We start from the raw sequence: 27,362 nt of genomic DNA on the forward strand, positions 1-27,362 counted from the left end.
AGGGTGGACATTAGGTAAGGCTGCACTTTTTGCAGCGATCTCGTGTAGAAAACTATTCAGCGCATATATAAAACAGGTCCGCGGCTCCGAACCGTAGTAAAGGGACCTCTGGCTAATATGTCGGGTCCGTGTCGGGCTCCTAGCTGAAAACTAGCTTTACTTTGTTGTCTGGGTCAAGTTTGCTAGCGAGAGACAGAGAGAGGCGTTGAAAGGCTGCTTATTGTTTCGGACCAAAACACGAACACGATGTACAGTCGAGTCTTAACAGCTTACTTACAGCTGGGCTCGTCAGACACTCTTTTTGGCTGCAGTGGCTATTATTATATTTACATGCTTCCAGCTCCCGTTTCTGCTCCGTAACAGCTCGTACTTTTCCTTTTTCTCCCTCCCTCGCTCACAGACACATAACGGGTATGGCAGTCCATTCTACCTGCAGCACGGACTACACTGCCCATGAGGCTACATTGTTTAGGGCGATGCCTGTAACACTCTGCTATTGCCTTCATATTAAATCATTGTGTATAATAATTTTTAGAGGCTCTTATTGCGAGTTTTGTTTGGGTTTCCACCAGCGTGGAATTACCAAAAATAGAGAGACCATAGCCTAACATATGAAACAGGAAAATACCGCCATGTAATCCATTTATTTCAACAAACTAACTGTATTCTCAATATCACCTATTGAACAGTAACTGTAACGGATACATTTACTCATATTTTGTATTTTAAATACGTGCATCCAACACTGCCTGTTGATGAGATCTTGGGCCATTCAACACCGGCCTCCAACTCCTAAAGAGACACGGGTGTCCCTAAATTTAGCAAATATTAGCTTCAGGGTAGCTTGCTACGATGAATAGGCTAATACCAGCATTTTACCACAACTTCACCATACCTAGCTAAAAAAAAACTAAACTAATGTCCAGTCCAGTGGGACAGCAAGGAAAGATGACAAAAAAATTATTACTTACTTGCGGTTTGGAGGGTCAAGCTGAAATTGAAGCAGGCATTGAAAGACGGGAAGAGAGAAAGATGGCAGCTTGGTCAGCACTAGTGGCCTCTATAATGTATGCAAATACATGCGGGCCGGAATCCCCCCCAGCGCGCACCCGGACGCCAAAACAGTGCCAGCAGAGTGACACTGAAAAATGGATTGAAACCGAAAAAAAAATTGTAAGCGAAAACAGTTTCAATTAATTGTTTTTCACTATCAATTTTTTTTGGTTTCGATACAAGATTTTTCAATACATTTATTTCAGTTACAATATTTTTTTTCAGTTTCGTTTCAAGGTTTCCATGATTCCATAGGCTATGGGCTGTAAATAAAATAGACGTGACAGTTCAGATATTCCATCCATTCACTTCCGCTTATCCTTTTCACGGTCGCGGGGGATGCTGGAGCCTATCCCAGCTGTCATAGGGCAAGAGGCAGGGTACACTCTGGACAGGTCGCCAGTCTGTCGCAGGGCCAACACACAGGGACATACAACCATTCACACCTATGGGCAATTTGGATTAACCAATTAACCCAGAGGTTCCCAAACTTTTTTTGCTAGGCCCCCCTTTGTTTTACAAGAAAAATGATCGAGCCCACCCCCCGCGCGCACGCACGCACACACACATCCTCCAACCACACACATCCATATTTTTCTCCATAGTGGTTTATTTCACACCTCAAACATTTAGTAAACAATTAAGCTAATACAAGTAATCTGCAATAAATGACAGGTAGTAAGAAAATAAACGACTAACTCTTTTACACTACGTCCACACCTACACGGGTATTTTTGAAAACGCAGCTGTTTCGTCCACACCTAAATGGCGTTTCGAATCACCGAAAACGGAGATTTTTTCAAAACTCCTTTTTTGCATTTATGTGTGTGTCAGGCAATGTCAAAGGTATGTGCCTTTCACGTCAAGCTGTGCGCCACGTTATTGTTTACATGAGATGAATTTGTAGTGAAGTAGATTCTGGGGTAGGATCTCACCTGATGTCCAGGAATGCACCACTAACATCCACACCTTCCCAGTTGACAATTAGCGGGCTTATAAGAAACAGCTGCGCTTCACTACCAGAAGGAGGCATCTAAGGTGGCTGAGAGCATTAGGAAGCTAAGCACTGTAGATCTCTTCAGGAAAGCTTCTCAGTTTAGCCCTTTAGAGAGTGGTAAGTAGGACTCTTGCGTTTATCATAATGTGGCATATAGTAGGGTGGACCTTGACAACTGTTTCCTAGTGATGGGTAGATGAGGCCTCGTGAAGCGTTTCAGCACATTCCCCAAACTGTGTCGACACAGTTTTGCTCCATACTGACACCTGCTGGACCTTAAATATCATTGCAGGCAACTTACTTGAGACTCACAACAGACACTGATTCAATGACCTAGTCATACTTGTATACACTGTAAGGTATTGTACTTTTCATGGAATCATTTTATATCTTCTATATTACAAATATTGTAGACATCTTTAAAATATATTATGAATGACATTAAGTGAAAATTAAAATGAAAGTATTGTGAATGTAATATTACCCATTTGACTCAGAGTTTATTATAAATTTCTATTCAGAAAAATAGGTTTATCCAATGTTTTTGCATTCAGTCTATTGTCAGGAAAATGTCAGGAGTAGTTAGTCATTACAACAAGTGTTTGTGAACTAAAAATCAAGAATGTGGGATACTCTTTGTCCATGATTTCAACAGCCCGGTACGTGCAACTGACACAGGGAAAACCAATTATGCAGGGGAGACCTAACTTGACTCAGCACCTTCTTGCTGTGCGGCAACAGTGCTAACCACCGTGCTGCCCCAGTTAAGATATTGATTCGGGTTTTTTTCATAGTGCATGTTTGAAGAATATCTACTCTTTTTCTTAAAATTTTTATTTAGTTGGGCTACATACTAAACTTGTAGGATAAAGTATTAGTCCTATATTGCTAATATCGATTTGTTATCAGTGATTTGGTTTAAAATTGGGGGCTGTGTGGGTTAAACTTTTCAAACCATCGGCGTAACTTTGTGCTGAACATTTGGGGGGGGCAGGGGGTCAAAATCTCTGTCTAAATAAATCTGGGTAAATTCCCAGATGCTTAAACATGCAACTATTTTGCTGGTAATAACTGAAATGAGTAAAGAAAATTAACAGCCTATTTATACAAGATAATTCATAATTTTATTGGGGAGATCATAACCTCCCTGGAAATTACGCCCCTGATTCAGACACTTCCCCTAAAGATGTTTGTATTGCAGATCTGTTGGCTCATGTTTACATCGTTTAACACATTTGCTAAACAATGCATCAAAGCAAAGAAATAAAATATGCAAATATTTGTGCAACAGGGCAGTGGTTTGGGGGATGAGAGTTCACACTGTACAAACTGTCACACAGAATGAGAATTTAACTTCTAAATATTTAGTTTTGGTCAACCCTCACCTATTATACTGCACACCTGGAGATGACTACAATGAGGTTAGTGATTCATATAATTTCATTACATTCAAATAATATATTCTTCCAGCTTAAATGTTAAATGCTTTCACGAAAAAACTGCCAGACTGCAATACAGTGTGGATAAGACCAAATAGGACACTCCCATCTCTAACTGACAACAATCTAATAATGGCATGAACAGTGAGGCAAACAGGAAGTCATCTAAGATGAAATGAGTAAATGCTGCCATGCCCATTTGCTTTTGTAATATATTGTGAACCACAATCTGCACTCTAGTTGTTGCCCATCGTGTTTTTCTATACAGAGCTTCCGATGCGTTTACTGTCATAAAAACTGATATCGATAATGTGTATGTAGCTATGAAGACTGCTGCACTGCCAAGGTTGAAAAATCATGTGCACATATGAACAATAAATTTAGATTAAAATACCAAGAAAGGGTCTCTTAAATGTAACACTGACTTCTCAGCATCTCCCCTCCATCCCCCAGGCCTTCCAAAGCTGTTACTGTCATAAAAGCTGATATAAGGAATGTTTACTGTACAGACAGATTATGTAATCTTTTGGTTTAAACTACAGAAGGAGAAAGACTTTTAGGAAGACAGCAAAAGGAGAGAGAGCAAAAAGAAACTTACTTCATTTCTAACAAAAATAATGTGTTTGTTTTATTTTAGCCATGATGTAATTGGTGCAAGCAGACCCTTTGTACAGCTGTAAAATAAATCACTTGACCTGCTGTCAGGCCAAACAGACTGGCTCAGGCTTAGCTGTCCCACTCTCATCTCCCCATGCACTCCTGACACTGAGCCAGCCCCACTAATATCTGAAGAAGCAGGTGAGTTCTTCTATGAGTCTAACTACAGGAGACTGCTTGGAAAGTTGTTTTTTTTTTTTTTTGTTTGTTTTTTTGGACAAAAAGTCACTGTGATTTCAACTCACCATTAGTTTTCCATCCTCAACAGGTGCAGACTTCACTTCGAAAATTACTTGAAAAAGCAGAACTTTTTTTCTTTTTCTTTTAAAAATGATTTAAAATAAGCCTTTCTGTCCGATTATGATGCTTCACGCTTCTTCTGGCACAGATTCCTGTTGGAAAATCCTGAGAGAGAGAAAGAGACTGTGTCTGCCCCAGCGTGCCGGAGGGAGTACTGTACTGAAGTGGTTACGGGAATCTTCTCAAGTAGCTAATAAGGACAGAGATGCTAGAAATTATCATGGTGGGAATTACTGTGGGTATCAAGTAGGTCGATCAGTAAGACATAAATAATTAATGCGTGGTATATCTTTTTCTATTTTGTTATTTCTCTTGTTGCTTTCATTCCTAACAACATGGGCTTTTTTAGTGCTGTTGTTTGTTATTCGTGTGTTTAATGGATGCAGTGCCCTGTGATCTCTTTTCTAAGTGTATATCAAGAATCCTGGATTCTTGATTCTTGATGGACATTTGCATTATGTGTAATGTTTTTTGTTGAGTTTGTGTGCATGGAGCTTCTACTGATGAAGCTCCAGATGAAGCTCCATGCTTCATCAGTCAGAAAAAAATAATATTTAAATGATTACATATGCTGGGGAGTGATATTCTAAAGGTTTTAGACACTTTGCACCCAAATGCTCCAGGAAGACTGGAGAAAGGAAGACAAGCAACGTCTATGAAATATTGTTTTGTTTTGTTTGTTTGTTTTTAGGAGCCCTGGAAAATGCATAGATTTAAATACAATACTCTCATTTATTTTTCAGGTGTGATTTAATGTTATTTGCAGTCAAGATCTTTCAGAAACTGAACACGCCATATATTTTCCAAGATACGCTTTACAGTGTTTATGTATTTATTTATTTTTAAGACTTAACAGACTGGAACTTTTAACTTTATTATATGCATGGATGGGGGATTGTTGGCTTCCACATTTACCCTCATGATGTCGCTGCAGACAAATAAAGCGTTTATTAAAAGGAAGTAAAAAAACAACTAGGCTTCTTGAGTCTTTTGACGGGCTACGCTTGTGGATTTTATTACGGGATGGTCGTGCTGGGTTGTTTTTTCACGTGTTCATGCCAAGTTGTAAGTTGAATGCGCTGCCGTTATATTCTGAAAGCCACATTAGTAATAGGGAGCAAATGAGAGAAACGCCCCGTTTTTGCGCTTCAGTGTTGCGATGCAGCGTCATGTACACAGAAAAGTTGGCAGAGTTGTGCAGTGTGTCAATAGACACACATATATGACTGCATGTGGTTCATAGGGAGGGACGGAGGAGGATAAACTACTCTAGGATGGTCCGCAGAAAAATGAACGACCGCACTGCAAAACGGGGTCATGGATCTCTTATCGAGACAGTAGGACTCCACAACTAAGGTTAACTTTTTTTTTTTTTTTTTTTTTTTTTTTTTTTTTTTGGAACACCGATGGAAGTTGGAAGCTGCTTAGAAAACCAGCTGCATTCATGGTAAGGCGTGATTAGTAATCAGTTTAAATCATAATGCCATTTTCTGTATACAAAGAAAGGAGGAAAACGACTGGATGCGAATGATAATTTGATGACCTCATGTGGGATTCGCCCATATTTCAGTATTTGCCCGATTGCATCACTTGAAAGCAGCAGGTTTGACAAACTGGTACAACGTTTAGTATGCTTGCTCCCACTAAAAATGAATTGTGCTTTTTGTTTGTGTTTGACTAGTCCGGGAGAGTTTGTCAAACCAATGAATTTAGTAATGGATGATCATGGATCCCAGTCTCATCCACGGAGCTCTGATTTGAGGTATGTAGAGCAGTCATTTGGATTGCCAGCTGTAATAACTTTTATCTGTCAGCCAACACAGAAATCATTAGGATCTAACGTGTTCCAGCAGAAGTGTTATGCCCATTAATCATGTTTTATTGTTTTTTTGTTTTTTTTAACTGAACAATCTCCGTGGTGCTGATCTGCAAAAAAAACTAATAATAATAATAAAAATAATGAATAAAGAAAACAGAAGTAGGAAAGACTGAAATAATGACATGGAATTGTGTATCAGTTTTCCCATTGTGGAGAAATATAATATCACAGTGATACCCTTCCACCTAACGCTAGCAAATGGGGTTCTGACAACAACTGGCTGCTCATGGCCAGCTGTTTTTTAACAACCAGTAAATTAATGCATCTGCATAAGAAACTTTCAGCTAACATTCCTATCACTCAGTACATCTTAGCAGAGTCAGTTGTTGTAGATGTTTCAACCTTTGAACTCTCTTCATTTCCTGCTCTCTGAGTTTTACTGAGAAATTGCCTTGACCATATGCAGAGGTCATGGGAACTATTTTGCAGGCAAAACCTTCTGCCCCCTGTCTCTGTGATGAGCCTGGAGGCATTTTTTTTTGTGGGTTTTTTTTTTTTTTTTTTTCCTGTGTGTGTGTGTTGGGGTTGAAACTGATATTCTGTAATGCAAACACTGATTTGTTACGTTTGAATTGCAGTTAAAAAATGCTGTGCATATATGACAGGATGGAATTTCCCATCAGCTTTTGGTTCATAGCCTTGGAGATGATGTCAGCTGCTTGTATTCCAGTGGTTGGAATCATTAAAAGGGTAGAGTGAGTTTCCAGAGCTTTTTTTTATAGCCGCTCCTCACTCTTTTGGCATTCAGAGGCGATCTGCCGAGATTTTCAGATTGAAATTAGAGGTGAGATGGAGAATTTGAGCATATGACAGTTTCCAATTCAGTCTTCCACGATAGCTATACAAAGTTTCCAGTCCTGCCCTGCATACTGTGATTTCCTCATTTGTTAAAATAGCATTCCGGCACATTATAGTTCACTGAAAAAAAGCAAAAAAAAACACAGCTCTTTCAGTCTGACTTTTATTCATATTTCATAAGTATTGTGTCATCTGAGAGCACAGCCACACTCCCTGGCAACGGGGAGTAGCAGACTACCTAAATCTCTCTGTGGTTTGAGTATTATTTGGAAAAGTAAACCACACTCCTCCATAAGCTGCTGGGGTGTAGATGAAGACATGTGTTCCCTGTCTTATTTCTGGCTTATTAGAATTGGGGTGACTTAACCCACTGCTTCTTGCTTTTTGAAACGCAGTCATACATGAAGATTTATGTGTGACTGCACTGACCTCAAAACCTATGTGTCATTTGTTTTCAAGCAGAGATGTTGCTAGCACATACACATATGTTATTTTGACAATGGGTATTGTTTCTTTCCTCCTTCAGTTCTTAGTGTCTTCTTTTAGCATTTCAGTAACACAGTTTTGAAAACCATTTCTAACTGTAATCATCACTATTATGTCCAGTAAGAAGGCTTTTTAATTCCTACCTACTCCAGCAGTGGACTGCTTGGAGCTGGCCCCACTAATTGGACACACCTTAAACCATGATCTCACATGGCTGGCTTCCCTCGGGGGTAAAATGTGGAATTAGTTAAGGTATTGGGAATCGCCACAGCTGTTTCCCTGACGTGCAGGCAGTCATAGGGCACAGCTGCTCACACGAGTTACAGATGAAAACTATGACAAGACTGACAGATCAAACTGAGACCCTTGAAGAATGCAGGCATGTGGAATTTGAAACACAGTGACCAAAGTAAAGGTACAGAAAACACAGGGCCTCAAATAGGCTAGAGTCTTTCCCCTTTCTTTGTTGAAATTATACCTAGAGACAACAAGTCTGTCGTCTTTTAGAAAAATCTATAATTTGGCCTACAGCATGGTGCCATCAGAAGTCCCACTCAGATTCTGTGTGCTCAAACGGCAAGGCAAAGGGTGTGATTTAAAGATGTCCACCCACTAGATGCAATGAAGCAAGAGGAAAATGAGAAAACGACAAGCTGTTACGGGTAATGAGTTAGTGTGTGTTTGAATACTGGGTGTTTTATCTCATGGATGCTTTCAGACTGAAGAGGCTAAACCAGTCAAAATGGCTATCATCCAGAAAATGGGGAAGAATGGCTCGTCTTTGTTACCAGACTGAATCCAACGCACTGACCGTAAATACCAGCAAAACTTCTTAATAAACAGACAAGAATATTAGTTCAAATTTTTTCTTCTTCTCTTTAAAAAAAAAAACAACCCAAATATTTTTCTAGTTTTAAAACGCTGAGGTTCACACCAACCTGTTTAAGTGAGTTTAGTGCACAGATCTTGCCTGCATGTAGCCCCTCTTTGTTTCTGTTATGCACTTTTCCAGGGCATAACAGTTGGATGCCTCCCACTCTCAGCCTGTGTAACATTCAGGGTGACCTCGCATGAATCAGGCCTTTGTGTGGCCTCAATAGAAACTTTTACATATCTCCAACAACATTCAGACATTTTATGTCACAAAGAACAATTTCCCTTCATTTGCATGACCTTCATTATCAGTGTTTGTGTTGTTTAGATGAGATATAGAAAAAGGCCAGCAAATCACAACAGGCGTGAGTTAAGTTTACTGCAGATCTGTTTAACAAGACATTCTCCCAGTGACAAGCTTAAACTGGCATCAGGACAATAAAAGGCAGGTGTAATATGAAGTTGTACACCATGATATATTTCTCTAGAGGGCACTATCACTGTGCATACAGTATGTTTGTCATGCATATGCGCGTTGAAGCACTACACAGTTCCTATGTTGAATTTTACTAGTTGTCAGACTGCTAATGAATTGATATTCTTGTGAGCCTTATCATCTGCTAACATACAGTGTAGCAACTTAATGAACCGCAGGGTGACACAAACAGGCACGTAAGCAGTTTCAGCGAGGGCATTCACACTGAAACTGAGCAGGAAGTTGAAATACTTTGGAGTGTGGATCCAGGCAGTGTGGCTGTTCCAGCTGTGGTGCTTTTTGTGGCATGGTTTTGTAAAAACTGCAGTTAGACATAGTGTATTACTCCATGCTGTAAAGAGTCTCAGTTAATGTGATCAGCAAAAAATCAAATGCATGCCGTGCTTTTGAAAGATCCCCCCACTGAAAACAACGCTGCATTGTTTCAGAAAAGAGGACACCGTGTGATAGCTGAAATTATGACTCGAGGGGGATGTTTGCTCTCTCGCTAAGTAACTTTATTTAAAGTGTCCCTTTAAAAAACAAAAATAATAAATCTGTGTTTAGTGAAATCTACAGAGACTGAAGTAATAATTACTGGGCCTTATCTTTTCTGTGCAGTTTCCAGAGTGGGGCTATTATGTGTATCTTGAAAAGAATTCCTGGCAGCCCAGTCGACTTCTTTCATGTTCACCTTTCTGACAGATTTATTAAATTGAAATATATTCATTTAAACACAGACAGCCTGAAAAAAAAGCTCTGCGTTCTTTCTTTTATGGTTGGCACACATATTTTTCTTTACATAGCCGTGGCTTTGTTATGGTGCAATGTTTGGTGTGAAAATATTTGAGCTGCTTAGTGATAAAGTGAGGGTAATGTACCATAGCAGGTCCAGTTCACCGCTGGAATTATGTCGAGAAATCGCACTGAATGGACCCAGATGTCATTATCTAACTGACCCGCAAGCTTACTCTGGCTCTGCAGTAGCATTAGGCACAGGGTGAACATGCAAACTGCCTAAGGCAGATTGTGACAAGCGGATATTATACACTACAGCAAAATGCTAATAATGTCACAAGATCGGTCTTTAGATATTTTTAGAAGTTTGCAAATTTATGTTAATGACACTGGAGAATTTGAGTTAGATCAGGTGATATAAAAAAGCGCTGTGGGAACAAGTTTTTGTTTTGCTTGCAGTAATAAACGATACACATAGGAGGTGGCGAGTTCTCATAGGGTCCATGTGCTCTTTTTCCTCCTAATTTCTTTCCATCCCACGTTGCTTGGGAAGTAATGGCCTTTCCAGACCCTCCTTAAAAAGCTTGTGTTTACAGTGAGTGACCTCTTACCAAATTACCAGCTGCGGCTCTGGCCCTGTGTTTTGTCTTTCTTCGGGAACCGCCGTCTCTCCAGCTATGCGCCTCTATAACTTTTTTTGCGATAAAAAAATTGTTATACAAGTGATAAAAATATATTTTGAGCAAGGAGGTAAGTGTAGGTGTGGTCTTTTGAATGGGTGAATGCAGTTGTCATGATTTCTCTGTGAAGGGGGAATAGGGGAGATGAAGCGGATGAAGATAAGGGATTCTGTTTAATGTGGGCTGAAAAATGGGGTGGTGCAGGAAGGTGAAGCTCAAAGTCACAAATTGCAGGTAACAGATGGGGGTTGGCTATATTAGGATTGCAGTGCGCAGGAATAAATCAGACCGTCTTTAACAAATTGGCTGAAAATCCAGCATGGGGGAGCTGCCACCCCACTAAGGAGGGATTTTTCCTTCACGGCGAGGACACTGAATGTGGTGGCTAGGTCACCTAGCCGCCATCTGCAGAGGTGGCCCACTGTGTTTGCCTTCTCTAGTAATGAAATATTTTAGTGGCAGTCAACAGACAGCTTGACTGTGGGGGAGCCCCAACATCTATTAGGCTGTCCTTGAGTGACTGGGAGACAAAACATAGAGTAAAGAAGGCAGAAATGAGGGTGGGAAATCTTGAAAATGGGACAAGTTTGTCATAATAGGTTAGGGTTTAAAGAGAATCACTTGTGTGACTGTATATGGGTTATGTAAGTGTAGGAGTATTGATGGATTGATGATGTAATTAGATTGAGATTCTCAGATGCAGCAACTAATCTTTTTGCTAACTCCCTAACTCTGTCCTTCCAGTCTGCTACATACCAACATCTCCATTCATCTTTTATCCTCCTTATCATTCGATGGTATTTGGTGGTGGTGTTTGTAGAGTGGATTGCACATTCTAAAGTGAAAGTGTAGACCTGCTGATAAAGCACTGGCAATAAGCACTCATTTCACAATAGAAAATCAAATGTATTCCGTACCAGACAGTGTACAGTTTCCTAAATAAAGCAAAAAAAATTAAAAATAAAGAGTTTCAAGTCGGTCACAGTGTTTGGAGCAAATTAACACAGGAAATCTCTATTTATTTTAGAATATTGTTAGTTCTAGTGTTGTATACTTAGTGTGTGTTCAGAGTTTTCTTCTTGAAGTGAGGAAAATTAGGTGAAACTTCAGAACTTAATGCTTCAACGCAATCCAAATCCCGGGCTTCTCGGTTTTATGAAGAGGAACTACATGCTGTTACAAAGTACATGTTATTTTCATACCTTTGATTATCAAGTAGCACTATCATTATTGTTTTGCGTAACTGTCAACTCGTCTAACATGGTTTGGGAGTGAGTCAGTTCTGCAGAAGTAAGGTGTGGTTTTGAAGAGTTGGCAATGTCTTAATGAAAAGTAAACACAGCAGCACCACCTGAGGAAGTTAGTGAGCAGGAAAATTTCCAGGATGGGTTTAAGCCCCAGTGAGAAGATAAAATAAATTAGCATGCAATCCCTTTGACTTCTCTCGTTTGTTTACTGCCATAATTGCATCATTGCCATCATGAGTAGATCATTCATGATTAAAACACATGACAATTCAGCATATTTACCAAGTGCACTGTGAGCACACATGCTGCAGCGTGTGCCAGTAGACTGTCCATTGGCTCCGCCCACGGATTCTGCCCAGGGAGGCAAAGCTGCTTACCTTTCTGCTCATGGCCACTGGGAGAGTGCTAAAACTCTCAGAGGCACAGCAAGAGGGCTGATAGGATTTGGGTACAGGAGGCAGATTTCTGATGTCACAGCTTTGGGCGTGGCTTTAAGGTGGGCCCTTTAAAGCTATACTGTTAGATTTTAGTCTGTCTGACTACTCATGGGAGACACACAGCAGAATGGAAGTTATTTGAGCGGGAACAACTTTAGGTGAAGAGGTAAGAGCCTGGAATGAACTGCTGGCACACTGAGAGGAAAAGCAGGTCTCTCACCTGCTCTTCTAATTTCTGCTTCTCATTGCTCCGTCTGTGTGATTATCTGTACACCGTAACACTGCTGCTACTTAAGTGTTCTTAGGGCGTTGGAGAGGACCCTGAAAGGCTTTTGTGTACTCACTGTTTTTGCATTCTATTAGCAGTATGTGTGTTCTGACTTGAAGTTGAGGGTGTGTGGGACTTCCTCCATTGTGGCATGTTTGAGCCTGTACTTTTGACTGCTAGTAAGCTACTGCTGGTTGAGATCTGGGGTGTTTTGGTCATTGGAGCATTGAATTGTTGCTCTTGCTTCTTAAAATAATCAGGGTGTTGTCTGATAGTGTGACCAAAGGGCTTCTATGAAAAAGAAGAAAAAAAAAAAGAGAAACTGTTTGCTTCCTCGTGCATGAACCCATCATTCCCTAAGGGGCCATCCAGCTACCCAGCAGCTGCTAGTACAGCACAGTAGTCTTTTATTATTATTTTCATTATCATTATATGTTTTTGTGTTTGTGTTTTAGATTATTCTTGGTTTAGTTTCTTCAGAGTTAGTCCTATTTGATCCTTCTTCCATTTAACTGACTTTAGTAGAAAACAAATATACATATGCAATTACATTTTTTTTTTCCTGGTAAAAGTGTGGCCTAGCATGTATGTTATGTGGGGAATCTGGGTATCCTTTGGTTTGCTCCTGCTGATGGTCAGATTATGTTTTTCATGTTTGGCTGTTTATTGTAAAGCACAGCTAAGTGTCTATATACACGATCTTTCTTATCTGATGTCTGTCTTTTAAAAAATATTTTCCATATATGACATGCAGAACAATTTGTAGAAGCACTTGCATGACAGATTTAATTAAGATTTTATTCTATGCCTACATCTCTCTTTATTGTTTTCCCAAATCTGATCAAGGAGATATAAATTTATGCATCTTTCCTGTGATCTAGCACCAGATATCTTGTGTGAAACATGGCGAAAAGACCTCTAACCGTAACTTTTTATGTCTGTTATTGACATATAGAACTGGAAACCTTTGAGGGGTTTTGATGACTTTATCATGCTTGAAGACTGTATTGTACTGTAAGTCAGTAAAAAAGGAGTTTTGAGTGATTACCTTTTTGTATTATAATTGAAAGACTGCCAAATGGGAGTGATTTCTTCTAAGATGAGTGCGTGTCCATCCCTCGGGCAGGCACTGAATAATTTGATGAGTATGAGTGAATCATGTGCTATGACTCTCCAAATCCCCAGATAAAAACCTAGTTGAACAATAGGGAGATTTTCAACTTCTTCTTCACCAACACCGTCATCACAACACCAAATGACAGAATATCCTGTCAGTGGAGATCAAGAAACTCAGAGTCAAAGCCAAGGAAGAATTAGTTTGTGTTATTAGTGGCAGATGGTGGCCTACACCTCATTAAGATAGTTTGTGTTGTTATTTATTTTAATTTGCCACGTGTCTGTCTTTATCTGTTTTAATGTTGCACACATTCCAGTTTGCAAATTTGTTGCCATTATATCGAGAAAGAAGGCAAGGCATCATAGTGAATGTTCCAGTTCATTTGCTTTTGCTGTTAAAGTTTACAAGACTATCTTATGATAAAGTAGAAGACATGGCACAGCAGCAACAGGTTTCTATTATTTCCTGGTAGTCTGTGATCATGTCCATTAGGCTTGTTCTCAGATGCTAAATGGGCTTGTTTTTGAGTGCTGGACCTCCCAGAGAAACCTGTAAATGAAACAGCACAGTCAAGCTTCAACATGTCTCCGTCTCATTCAGCCACTCATCAACACAGGCTGGGATGGCACAAACCAACCAGCTTGTGTGTCTTGGGTTTGTCACCTACCTAATATGTGATGATAAAGATCACTGATGACACAGCTGTATAAACCGAGCTGACTCTGGAACCGATGCAAAGCTGTTGTGTATTTTTCCATAGGGGTTTATTAATTGCTTCTGTTTGGCGCATTCAGTCAAATATCACATGATGCATTTTTTCCACTGAACAAAGCATATGAGTAAAACTAGTTATCTTGCTATTGGGTTCATTTACAGGGTATCTAAAAAAGGTTTAGATTATCCTCCAAATGTTTTGCCAAATGAGTAACCCCAACTAATGGAATCAGCACTTTGTACACAGAGCAGAGAACAGCGTGAATGTCTGTCTAGAATTTCTATTGTCATTTGTAGGGATTTCCTGAGTTATACGTGGTGATCCGGGACCATCTTTGTAGCCTGCTTATTATTTTTCATCTAACACTGTTCATTACTGCTCTTCGTCCTGCAAAACCCAAAGTAAAGATGGCAATATTCATGCAAAAGGAGTGTGACAAATGCTTTTGCTCCAGGTGCTGCAGAAGCGACAGCTTGCCTCCACTGCGACGCATGTACCTGTCAGTTTAGAAACATGCAGAGGAACTGGTGTGCGTGGCAAATTTGTACAATTATCGGAGATTTACTCACAACAAAATCACAATTCTAATGTGACCAAACACACAAAGATGGGGAGGATAAGCGTGTTTAGAAAAATGGTGTCGACACAAAGCTTTGAAATCAGCAGACTACACCTCTGAACTTTGAACTGTATTGATTTGTCTGGTTAAAATCCAAACAGTCAGTGATTAAAACATTTGAAGACATTGTAGCTTTTAATTGACTCATTCTAATATAAGACTGATGCATTGTTGTTTTCTAATAGGAATTTTGGTCAAAGGTCAAACACTTAATTTAGTAAACCCTTCTTTTTCTTTTCTCAAAGTAGAAGAGGTCTAAAAGTGTAAAAAAGTCAATCTAATTTGGTTCTTACTTAAGATTTCTTTCTGTGCTCTGGTCTATGGATTTTAAAAGGCTGCATAGTCACTGGAACAGGTTTTTCCAGATTTTATTTGGTGAACATTATGACATCAATGTAATTCAGTGCAGTTAAATGTGTGTTGTGGAAATACAGGCAAAGTCAGGACAGCAAGAGAACTTCATGTCACAGCATCGCCAAACTCTTTCACTGTGTTGTTAAAAAGGCCCTTCGCCTACTTAGATGTTAACATTTTCAGATGTGTATTGTGAAAGCAAGTTAGACGATGGTATTCAAGTCTGGTTGAAGTGCAGATCACATGTTTATTTCAAGACTCTAAAACACTGGTGGGCAACTCCAGTCCTCGAGGGCCGGTGTCCTGCAGGTTTTAGATATCACGCTTGGTCAGCACACCTGAATCACATGATTAGTTCATTACCAGTCCTCTGAAGAACTTCAGGAAATGTTGAGGAGGTCATTTAGCCATTTAAATCAGCTGTGTTGGTTCAAGGACACATCTAAAACCTGTAGTACACCGGCCCTCGAGGCCTGGAGTTGCCCACCCCTGCTCTAAAACTATATTTGAGAGGATTTACTGTTATGTTATTCTCTTAAGTACAAGTTTGGCCTTAATGTAAAGTCTATATGTGCACAACTTTCTAATGGACAAAGTTTTAATGAGTCTGATATAGGTACAAACTGTTACAGTAACTGAATCAGCTGAAGATTTAAGAGGCAAAGCGGTGGTGGAGATATCTAACAGGACATAAAATAGCTGTTTAGTGATGATGCACAAGGGAGCTTTTTTTTTTTTTTTTTTCCCCTCATAATACACGCTGTACATTGACAGCAATGCTAAGACTAAATAACGACTTTGATTGGCATTATCTCAAGGTTATATTTTAATAATGTATTTGATGTCAATTACAAGTTTGAAACTGGTTAGCAATTCCAAGAGGTCAGAAAAGGACTTTGCACACAAACTAATGGATTACATTATGGATGTTGGTTTGAGTGAGGTTTGCAGTTGACCTTCTTGTTTTGTTCACTCAGAATTTATTTGTTCCTTTCAGTTTTAAAGGTAATACATCCTGTCAAGTGTATGCTTTTGGAACTATTAAACAATAATGCTGTAAATGCTGCGCAGTATTCACTAGTAAAGCATGCAATGTGTTGTCAGTTTTCAAAAGCACTCACTGTGATGGTAGGGTTTTTGCACATGGGAGAAGTTTGCCTTGAAGGCTTTCATGCCAGGCAGGCTCTCTGGGGGGTGATAAACATTGTTTAAAGGGTGTGTTTCAACCCAAATCATGATCTTTTCCTAAACCTAACACAACTGCAGCTGAAAACCAAGAATAATATAAAAGAAAAGGAATCTTCCTGCCTGGAAGGCTTGAAGGCAAGCAAATCCTATCAGCCATGTTGTCAGTAACCATCACTTTCTGATTTCTTTTTACAGTGCATTGTGGCAATTTTGATAACTGGAGAATTTGAGCAACACTACATAGCAGGCATACGCAGGATTCTGTAAACTTTGAATATTTTCAGTCATCAGTCCTGGAGGTCTTGGTATCTACTATATTAAAAATTAGTTTTCTTAGCCCCTGGCTGCAGATGCATTTTTCCAGCTTCCCAGTCTTAGAACAGTAGGCTCATAATCATAGTCATGTAGCATATGTTTGCAGCACTGTTTACTAGCATGTTTCATTTTCAATGTATTCTTTTTAAAATGTCATTCTAAAGATTCTGCACTTCATAATATACAACTTAGTATAAGTAAAGTCCTATATGTTACTTTATGATTTATAGTGTCTGAAGAGTATCATTACTCTTGTATTTTTATTTATTTATTTATTTTTTTTAATAAATGTGTGTGTTTGTGGTGTATATAAATGTCATAGTGTTTAAGGACATCCACCCCCAGAGCGATACTAATAGTCCTTTGGTAGACTCGGCTGAGTGGAGCAAGTGACCTTGCATTGCTTGGATTCCTTTGTTTGAATAAGACGTGCCCCCACGTAAGACTTTGCAGGCTGTAATTCACAGCGCTTGGTCTGCAGAACTTTGTGTTAATCTACGCTTACGCCAACTGAATAAAAAAAATGACACCTGTAAGTTTCTAAAGTTAGCGAATCTTGACTGACTCACTGATTAGATGTGCCGTTTATTCGACTTTCTTATGACAGCATCCGCTGTTTGTTTTTTTTTTTTTTTCTCTTCAGACAAAAGGCAATACAAAACAAAATGTGTAACAGTTAATCTTTAAACCTTATAATGACAAATCAAAACATTTTAATTTATAGTCAAAAGCTTTGTGGAAACGGTGTCATTATTTGAAATTCTACTTGTCACAGATGTTTTAAATATGTCTAACAGATGGCCAGCTGACAGAAAGTCTTTGAATAAAAGGTGTGTGTGGGTGTGTGCATGTGTGGCAGCCAGATCAGCCTGTAAAGCTCAGATAACTGCTACTGCTCTCTACCACACTTTATTTACATAGTTTTCAGGAATGTTGAGCCTTGACAAACACTCAAATTGTGTTTGTCATATTTGCACACATTGGAGAGAAATTTTCTAACTGTACCAAGTGCTGTACACTAATGCACAGTCTTGTACACACGGAACAGCACTTCACTATAAAACTACATTTTCCCTTGCACGGTTTCTGTGACTGAAATTGAGCTCTGTAGCTTGGATCTTTTTATCAGTCTCTCACATGTCTGTCCATTCAGAGCCATTTCTTCAGGCTCAATGAGTAAAGCTGTTCACTTGGTTGTCTTGTGACTTGTTTGCAAAGTGAACTTGATCTCTTTCATGTATTACCCTCATTGCTTAGTGAAAACCTGAGGAAGAAAGATTTCTTTCATTCTGTCTAGTGCATTTTGATTTTCAATCAGAATATTGTCTGAAGTCCCAGAAACCATTTAATGACATTTCTTATAATGCACACACAAGTAGGGAAAGCAACCCCAGTAAACTCTAAAATGTTCATTTGTCTGGCTTTGTCAGAGCAGAAGCCAGACTTTTTATGAATAATGAAGCCATCCTGAAAATAATTTACTGTTTCTTGTCCAACTTCAGGGTGTCGACCAAAAGCAAAGCACCATCCCCGCCTGGATTAAAGAGGCTGGAGTCCCCAGGTTTCTCCCAGCGGTACCCAGGAAACCCTTATTTAAAGATGGACCAGAAGGAGAACCTTATTGATAAAGAACTCTCTCTGACCGTGGTTCTGCCTGGTGGAGTGGAAACAACGGCCATAGTTCATGGAAGGTACAGATCACTTTATCTATATCTGTATATACTTAGTGTGCGTGTAAAGGATGATTTTTGTTATTTGCTTCCACGTGGTGTGTGTTAATACTCAAAACATTAAGCACTAAATCGTGACACTGATGTAAACTAAGTCAGTGCATGAAGTCTATGAGTCAAACAGGTGGGATAGCTGCAGGTTGTGGTTTTTAGACGGCATGTTTGTGTCTCTTTATTTTTATTCAGACATCAGTCTGGATTAACTCAATATACTGGAGTGTTGTTTTTTTGCATACTGCGTGGTTTACTAATGCCTGTAGGCAATTATGTGAGAAATTCGTAAAAAAGATTCAATTAAAATTGCGAAATGATGTGCCGTATGCGTGCTGAGCTAATAAAATGAGATGAGATTTTGTGCAGATACATGGAACAAGATGACATCATCTAATTAGAAACAAACGGCAGCATTGCAAGCTGTAACTTGCAAATTTCTAGAACCCAATAAAAAACTGACTCAATAGGTATTGCCTTGAGATCCAAACCCATGAAGTCAAAAGAGTGCAAATGCCTACCAAATAGAAATCAAAGGAATACATATTACAGAGAGTGAAATGCACTCTCTGGTGAGGCTGTAGCTCAGGAAGTATGTGAGGTTTTCTAAACTGAAGGCTGGTGGTTTGATCCCAGGCACCTTCAGTTTATAAAGTGTCCTTGTGCAAGAGACTGACCCTTAAATAGCTCAGTGTGTGTGTGTGTGTGTGTGTGTGTGTGTGTGTGTGTGAGATGGTTAAATGTGACATAAAATATTACACTGTACAATGTGGTTTTTTTGTATGTTTTGAATCGGTTAATAGAAGTACTACATTACAAAAGTACTCAGTCAGAGTAGAAAAGCAATATACAAATCCACTTACCAAAAAAAGGCTATTTTGTAAAATGATTAAATGATGATATTTTTAAGGTTTTTACATCCTTCAGTGAGTGTTAACCCTTTCCTAAAAATTGGAAATTCAAATCGTCATTGACTATTTTAAAAAGTGAGCTCTGTGACTGAAAGTTTGGTTGCGAGAAAGAAACACAATCTTCATGTAAATATAAAGGATCCGGTTTTGTCCAGTTAAATTAAGATGCAGTGTTTCCTCATTAATTTTTTGCTTTAATGTAATATTTTTTCCCTCAAAAGCGTAGTTTTGTGGTCCTGGATGAGTTGGTATTGAATAGCACCATGCAGCATTTAAATACACCTAAATTCAGACTCTTAAGTCTGACTTGCATGATTGTAATCACATGTGTGTCAAACTTTTAGTCAAGCGTTTACTTAAGCTATCACTATCTTTCTCACAATGCACACAGTTTATAAATATTCTTTCAGAGTTATCTTTTGCACTTCGCACTGTGTGTTGAGAAATGACCGAAACTAATCCAGTGTGATCAGATTAAATTGACCTTTTTTTCCTGTGTCTAAGCCTCTTTAGAGTTGCTACACAACAGAGGTTATTTTCAAGGTACATTGTTACATTGTGACAATATTGACAGTGTCAGTAAAGCTACAATGTTGCATGGCTGTTGCTGACTTAAATCCCTGTATTTCTCCATTGCACTGTTTCTTGCAGCTTTTTAATCAGTTCTGTCACTGCGTGACATAAGTTTTGTTGTTTGTTTGTTTATTTTTTTACATGGATGATTTGAATCTGCCGTGGTAAACAGATTATTAGATGATCATCTTCAAATTTTAGTAACCTTTTCAATAAGGGATTTAAATGTTTTTTTCTGATATTTTTTTTTAAAGCAATTTAAAGGACTTACAGTGGAAAAAAAATTGATTTAAAAATAGTTTTCATTACTTTTTTTTGAGACTTTATGTCACATTTTTTCAAATGAACTTTCATTTGCTTCTTTATGATATGTCTCCTTTTCCTTATGTTGAACTAATCATACATATTTATTTCTGTGTATCTTTCAGCGAACCCCTAATGGATCTTCTGGTGACACTCTGTGCAAAGTATCGCTTGAACCCCTCAAGTCACACTTTAGAGCTGATTACTTCCAACAAGAACAACATCAAGCTCAAACCCAGTGCTCTCATAGGAACTTTAGATGCAGAGAAGATCATACTTAAACCTAAAGGGGAGGATAAAAATAAGAAGACAGGTCCTCAGATGCCCGAGGTACATGAATACATTGAACGTTATAGTCTCACACACAGTAAACACCACAACAGATTATCAACCTGTCTCCTTCTGTGTTCTCCAGGCAACTGTTCGGATGGTGATAAACTACAAAAAGACCCAGAAAACTATATTGCGAGTAAATCCTCGAGTCCCCCTTGCTGAACTATTACCAGCAATCTGTGAGAAATGTGAATTTGACGTAGAGACAACAATCCTGTTGAAAGATGTCCAATCAAGGACCCCTTTAAACTTGTCCAATTCTCTTAATGATTATGCAATACGGGAGGTTTATGCAAGAGACACACAAGGTGAGTGCTACTATAGTAAAAGGCCAAACTCACTGGTTTTGCATATTGGCTATCCCATGTGTTTCTTGCTCTACCTCTCCAGCTTGCTTGTTGTGTGTCATTGTTGTGTGTTTCACGTTCTGCACTAAACCTCATGCTTTTTGACTCGACAGCACAACCTGCTACGCCTGTGTGTCCAGACTCACCGAGTTATGCAGGTATTTCAGTTTCACCACACGATCGCCACCAACAGAGTCATCACATGTCTCTCTGTTTTTACAACAGCATGTTTTTTGGGGGTTGTTCTTTGTTTCTCAGGAACAGTCACACCGGGCAAAGATAAAACTCAAAAAGAAAAGGAAAATAAAGGCCTCTTTGGCGTGTTCAGAAAAAGCAAGAAAAAATCTGACCAGGTAAATGTGACTTAGAAAAAGTATCTTAATTTTACTAATTGGGATGTTGCTGTATCACAAAGTACATTGAAATCTTTAGAGGGAGGTTTGTTTACTTTGGTTTGCTATTAGTTAATGTTCACTGTGTTGTTTGGAAACAGGTTTCTTATCATGTTCTGATTGGATGTTTGTTCTTTAAAGCCAACGACAGCCAGTGCCCCAGCTTCTCCTGTTCTCGTGAGCAAGCCTCGACCACTCAGTATGGCTTTGCCCAGCTCCAACTCGTCTCCGCTCGGCTCTCCGACAATCTCGACTGATGCGCCAAAGAAGAGGCGTGCACCCCAGCCTCCGATCCTCGTATCTCAGAGCTGCACCTCTGACCCTAGGACTCGCCAGAGGCTCTACTCTGAACCGAATGTTCGACTGCACGGCGATCAGGTGAGGCCACTGTTAACATGGTGTGTCTGATATCTGAGCAAACCTCTGACAAAATTCGAAACTGACAAGATAAAAGGCGACGTCTTTTATTTTTGAGCGCTGATTAAAATAAAAATGTTTTTTATGTAGGTGTGTGGCCTGAGTCGTGGGTCGTCAGCAGAGTCTTCACTGAAGAGAACCAAACGCAAGGCGCCGCCTCCTCCTGCATCTCCAAGTGCAGTTGCTCAAGAACCTGTTTTTCCAGATGAAAATGTGCAAGGTTTGGTCTTTTATTTACATTACATTGAGTGATAATGAAAAATAAATAAAAGTGACTTTGTAGTGTAGATTTGGATTAAATGTGTGACATTTTGGCATGTGTGCGAAGGGCTCAACAGTGAATTTTGCTAAAGCTTGTTTTTTGTTCATTTGGTTTGTGTGCCTCCTAGTGGTGTTAATTGCAAAGTGCTTCATTTTACATCCCGAGAACCTCTGTATACACTGCTCAGAGCATGCACAATTACACATTAAAAGTGGCTCTTTTGGCATGTCTTATTTTTCATTTGTGAACAAGAGTTTGTGCCAGTATGGTGTTGCTTGCACAATCTCTGCCCTTCTACTGTGGTTTAGTGTTTTTGCTCTTGAGCTTATTCTCCCTGTTTTCCTGACTATATTTAGTATTTTGTCCTCAAACACCTGTAAATTCCTTTTTGAAAATATCAAAGCATGTATATTTTGAAAATACACAAGGAAGCTTTTTTCTTATTTTCCAAATCTCTGCAGGTTTTGAATTCTTTAACATTTTTTCTCTTGGTTGAGAAATACTTTCCTGCGATTGTGTAGACACAGTGAACCTTTGCTGTATTTGTCCTGTGAGGGGAAACTCCGCCCGTCCTGTATATAGATCAATTTAAAGCAAAACCTAAAAATATTGTTATTTGACGTTGAGGGAAAAAAAGGTTGGCTTATATTCTTCAGTTAAAGACAGAACGAAGATCACAGCTTGTTTTCTAGCTTCCATATTTTGGTGATATCTAGTGGTGTGCTTTTATTAAAGTAAGTTTTGTGATTCTTTTTGTTTTCTTTACTTTTACTTTGACGTTAAAAAGTCTCAGAACTCCTTTTTTTATTATTATCCAAAATCCCTTCACTCGTCACTTATCCCCCAGTCATAACTCACAGCTACAGAATGCACAGTCACTGCTTTCTCCTTCTAAACATTTTATCATTTCATCCACTGGCTGCTCTTGATCTTTCCCAGCGCTAACTTCACAGAGAGAGGTCGTCTGCTCCATAGCTTAGTGTGGCTCAGTGGCTGCTGAGATCAGAGGGTGAGAACAGTAAGCTTTGTTTAAATGGCCTTGAAATTCCTTTAGCTCAGCGCCCCTGTGCGAGTGCTTCCCGTAGCGCTAAATTAAGAACTGGAGAAGGGAGAATGAAGTGTAAAGGATCGTTCAGTGGAGTTTATTTATCAGAACCATTTAAATTAGAAACTTGGCACCTTCCTTGTGGCAGATTTAGTTTATAATAGCATTAGTTGTATTAAAAATTGTGTGTAATTTACAGCCAACACATCCCTTTGGCCAAATATTGTTTTATAAATATATGATGTTGGATACGCTACTAGAGTCCTTTCTGTATTAGAATAGGCCTTTGACTGACCTTGCTTTTTATTTTATCATGCTTTCCAGCAGGTGATGCTGCTCACAGACTGGAAGAAATAAGGGAGCAAGAGGAGATGACTGCATCTGTAATGTCTGCAACTGCTAGTAAAATGCAAGGAGTAGACGACAGCCTCAACACGTCATCTGATGTTTCGCCACATTCCCCGTCCCCAGATGTTGAGATACAGAGCATGATGTCAGTGGAAGATCAGTCCCCTGATCTGTCTTCAGATGGCAAGTACGAAATGAACTCTAGTAATGAAACTCAAGTCTGACATGTTTGCATTAGCAATACCTTTAATTCTTTGTTTTATTTTCCCAGTCAACAGCAGAGCACAGTGAATGATTCTGTAACTCAGACTGTGAGGAAAACTGATGGCGCAGACTCATCTGAACTGGCAGATACTAGTGGGTTTGCACTGCAATATTGTTTTCTACTTTTTTTTTTCTTCTACATTTTGCCTTAATTAAGCAAGTCTGCTCTTAAAGAAGGTCAAAATGCCTGTTTCACATGAAAAATTCTCCCTTTTCTACAGATTGTGTCCCACTTCAAGTTGAAAATTCCATCTGTCAGGAGTCTGCAACTCACAGTGTTGAAACCGAATGCAGTACTACAACTAGCAGCCTCCCACCGCCTGTAATGCTGAATGCGGAGACACAGGCCTCTGTTCAAGCAAACGCTGAAAGCCTCAGGGAGAATTCGGTGGCCACCAGCACATCATGCTCCACTGGAGAAGATGCTCAAGTGCAATCAAATTTCACACAGCTCCCCGTGCCCCCGCCAAACAACGCGGACGAAGATTCCTCACCAGCAATTGCCCCCGTCTGTGAATCACCCGGGAAAAAAGATATGGCCACTTTGACGGAGGATCTGGGACCTCCTGAGCTTGAGCAAGCATTACCCCCCACCTCGGAGACCTCATTACGCCAAGATTCAACACCAAGTGCCCCTGTCACAGCAAAAGTGCCACCTATGTATGCCACAGACTCTGAGCCAAAGCCTAAGCCTTCCAACGAACTTACAAGGGACTACATCCCCAAGGTGGGGATGACGACGTATACTATTGTGCCTCCGAAATCTCAGGAGAAACTGAGATATTTTGAAGTTGCATTGACACTGGAGACGCCTACTGAAGCCTCACAACAGGTACTCAATACTGATTCTGCTCATTCAGATGAGAGCACAAGACAGATGGAACAGGAAGTCTCAAAGGAAAAAAGTGAGCTGCATTCTACTTTACACAGGGAAGATGGACTGCCTAACACTGCTACTAATCAACACACTGTTAATGGAGGTATACCTGAATCTACTCAGTTGTCATCACCGACAAGTTTATGTAACACAGACAAGGTGTCATCCTCAGTTGGGGCATCTCCAGCTGGGTCCCCAGCAGAGGTCAAGGAAATGAAAATTCCACCTGCAACGAAACCTAAGCCTGCCTCTTTCCGCTTGTCACAGCACAAAAAAACACCTGGGTATTATGTAACTTCAGCAGCAGAGAAGAGTCTTGGCGCCAACTCTAGCTCTGGCCTGAGGGAAGTTCAAGGAAGTGCAGAAAGAGCAAACTTACCACCCCCTCCTCTTCCTCCTCCTGCGCAGTGTGACGAGGAGACAACAGGGGCCGCTAATATTCAGCTGACCCCTAAACAGGTCAACAGGAATGTGCCCCTCATGAGAATGACAAGGCAAAGTAGTCTGCCAGCTAGAGAGCCAAGCACTGGGCTAAGCTTGGAAAAATTTCGAAGCTTTGCAGCACCCAGGCCTTATTCTCCTGCCACCCCGTCCCGCTTTGCTCAGGCAGTGTCCTCGGCTGTGAAAAGGAGTCATTCTGTTACCTATCGGCCAAAGCCACCTCTCTCACCCGTGTTACCACCTGTCTCTCCAACTCCAAGTCTCTCATCTGTCACAGAGTCAAAGCAGTTATCTAAACTCAAGGTTAGTGTTCATAGTGCTTCACACTGACATTAAAATATGTAAGTAAAAAGTTAAAGTAAAATAAATTTATCATCTACTTATGTGACTACAGTTATTATTTGTAGCTTGTTTATACTACATATAGCCTCCTTTATGATGGTTAACACATCCACTTGGTTTTCCATTAAGAGGTTTACAGATGTAGACAAGAGTGTCAAGACATTCGTCTTATAACAATATTGTTTTCCAAATGCTGTTGGGCTTTTTGGTTTGGTATTGTGCAAGGCTGTTACGCTTTGGCCCGTGGGGAGTCTCAGAAATATTATAACCTCTGATGAATAATGGAATACTGTTATATAGTTCATGTGACCCATTTTTAAAACTCAATTTTGGTTTTAATATAGATTACCTGCTATATTCCCAAAGCCTTTAAAGGCAAAGCATAGGGATTTGCGTGTTTTTACCTGACTGAATGTTTATCTTGTCCTGTTGAAATTAAAGATCAGTAAGGTTGTGGTGTAGCATTTTGTATGTTAATAGTTAATTTCAGGAAATGATAAGAGAAGCTGTGAGCGAGACGAGGATGAGTGAGTGGCGCAATCCACTGGCAATGAATAACTAAACAATTCAAGCCACTTTATGGTTTCTTAATTATTTGTGCGGGATGTTGTGGACATGATGAGACTGCATGTTTCATAACCGCATGCTGTCTGAGTTTTGATCAGTGTGATTTGTAACTGTGGCCTAAGACAACAATTTTCTAATAACTGAGCAACAAATATAGAATTTGGTTTGTTTGTCACTCCCAGTACATTAAAAGCACACATAATCAGTTAATACTAACCAGTATGTAACTAACAAATTTATTTTTCTGCCTTTCATAAAAATAGGAAAACATCCTAGAAATCTGTCAAAAACTTTCAAGTTTAGTTTAAAATTGAAAAAAAAAAAGATTTATTAGGCAAATAACAAAGTAAATAAATTTAATACATTTATTTGTTTTTTTGCATGCCACATGATAGAAATGTTTGGATATATTGCTGGTAATTCACAAATCAGATTATGCATCCTGAACAGAGTTAAGTTGTGAATTCCTTTTTAATCTAACTTTTCTCAATAGGCAGTAAATAAAAAGGACTATTGTGCGTAGATGAAAAATCGAGGTTAATTCTAATTAACTCAGTGAAGCATGTAACAATTTCAAACCCTCAGGAAATAGTCCACATTTTAATGGTGCAGTGTTGTGTGCTTTCTTTCTTCAACGATGTATATAGCTATACTTAAAAGACATAATGGCTGGTATGACTTTTTTTGTATTATACTGTGTAGGGATGATCCTTTTCCCCTCTCTACAACAAATCCCACTTGTAGCCCACATCTTAAGGAAATACCTTAAAAGATATTGCAGTCTTTTACCTCTTTTATATTGTCTGAAATAGCAGTGAAATCCAGTGATTGCAGTTTGTTTCTTTTCTGTGCATTACAGGACTGTGAACATAGCGAGGTGGATAGCAATGGCTCTACTTTACAGAGCGAAGAGGGTGAACCGCCATCTAATAGTGACAATGTTCAAACGGGAGAGTCTGGTCCATAGCAGTGCCTTAATTCTTCTGACTGCATATCATTTACAGTAAGCAGAAACCAACACTTGACAATAGAAGTTCTTGAATGTTTCCACAACACTTGAATGAAACATATTTTTCTCTTTCAGGAGAAACTTGTCCTGCCTGCTTTGACTTCTCTGGAGCCCTTTATCCCAGGACAAAGAAGAAGAAAGCCCCCCCCCCCCCTTTTTTTTTTTTTTTTCTTTAGTAGTTTCCAACAGCATACATAAAATCATATATTTTGTTAATTAACAATTGCTAAATTTTGGTTTATTTTCTCATATCATTAAGCGATATAACCCCGGCTGCACATTTTAATGATTCTATTTTTATTTTGTTTTCACTCGAGTGCTCAGAGATGATAAATAAGAACAATTCGATAAATTATTAGTGATTTCCTGAGTTGTAATATTATTGGGTGTATTAAGAAAATGTATTATCTAAATAATACTGGATGTTTAGACCAGACCTGTCTATATTTAAGTATTACAGAGTTTTGTTTAATCTATATGCAGAAAGACACTGATGTGTACAGTACACTTATTGTCATTGGCAAGCAGTGTTATGAATAAAGCTTTTATCAAGCCGGTTGCCTTTATTATTATAA

The 27,362-nt window shown here is 39.3% G+C and overlaps 1 protein-coding gene and 1 pseudogene across 7 annotated transcripts in view; one reads left to right on the forward strand and one right to left on the reverse strand.

The window, feature by feature from the left end:
- LOC146556856 (sodium channel protein type 2 subunit alpha-like) overlaps positions 1 to 2,266 on the reverse strand; it is a 56,010-nt pseudogene extending 53,744 nt beyond the window's left edge. The window contains exon 1 of the transcript XR_014889007.1: positions 1,989 to 2,266. The product of XR_014889007.1 is annotated as a sodium channel protein type 2 subunit alpha-like (transcript). The remainder of the gene's footprint in view (positions 1 to 1,988) is intronic.
- On the forward strand, positions 2,035 to 27,341 carry cobll1b (cordon-bleu WH2 repeat protein-like 1b). 6 transcript variants are annotated; one of them, XM_085250009.1, is made up of 16 exons: positions 2,035 to 2,167; positions 4,127 to 4,287; positions 4,415 to 5,893; positions 6,128 to 6,208; positions 18,138 to 18,326; positions 20,269 to 20,473; positions 20,559 to 20,784; positions 20,937 to 20,981; positions 21,082 to 21,176; positions 21,357 to 21,593; positions 21,723 to 21,852; positions 23,264 to 23,474; positions 23,559 to 23,644; positions 23,773 to 25,172; positions 26,638 to 26,781; positions 26,863 to 27,341. In XM_085250009.1, the coding sequence occupies exons 3-15, from the start codon at positions 5,853 to 5,855 to the stop codon at positions 26,743 to 26,745; spliced, it is 3,054 nt and encodes a 1,017-aa protein (XP_085106135.1). In that variant the 5' UTR covers positions 2,035 to 2,167; positions 4,127 to 4,287; positions 4,415 to 5,852; the 3' UTR covers positions 26,746 to 26,781; positions 26,863 to 27,341. The 6 variants fall into 6 exon arrangements, with proteins under 6 accessions (XP_085106135.1, XP_085106134.1, XP_085106136.1 ...); XM_085250008.1 differs by having other exon boundaries at positions 4,535 to 5,893; XM_085250010.1 differs by lacking the exon at positions 6,128 to 6,208 and having other exon boundaries at positions 4,535 to 5,893.
- The last annotated feature ends 21 nt before the right edge of the window (positions 27,342 to 27,362 follow it).

Source organism: Mchenga conophoros, linkage group LG16 (genome assembly GCF_057382185.1).
Source record: "Mchenga conophoros isolate Kocher_MC1m ecotype Shallow Benthic linkage group LG16, M_conophoros_male_GT1.1, whole genome shotgun sequence".
NCBI lineage: Eukaryota > Metazoa > Chordata > Actinopteri > Cichliformes > Cichlidae > Mchenga > Mchenga conophoros.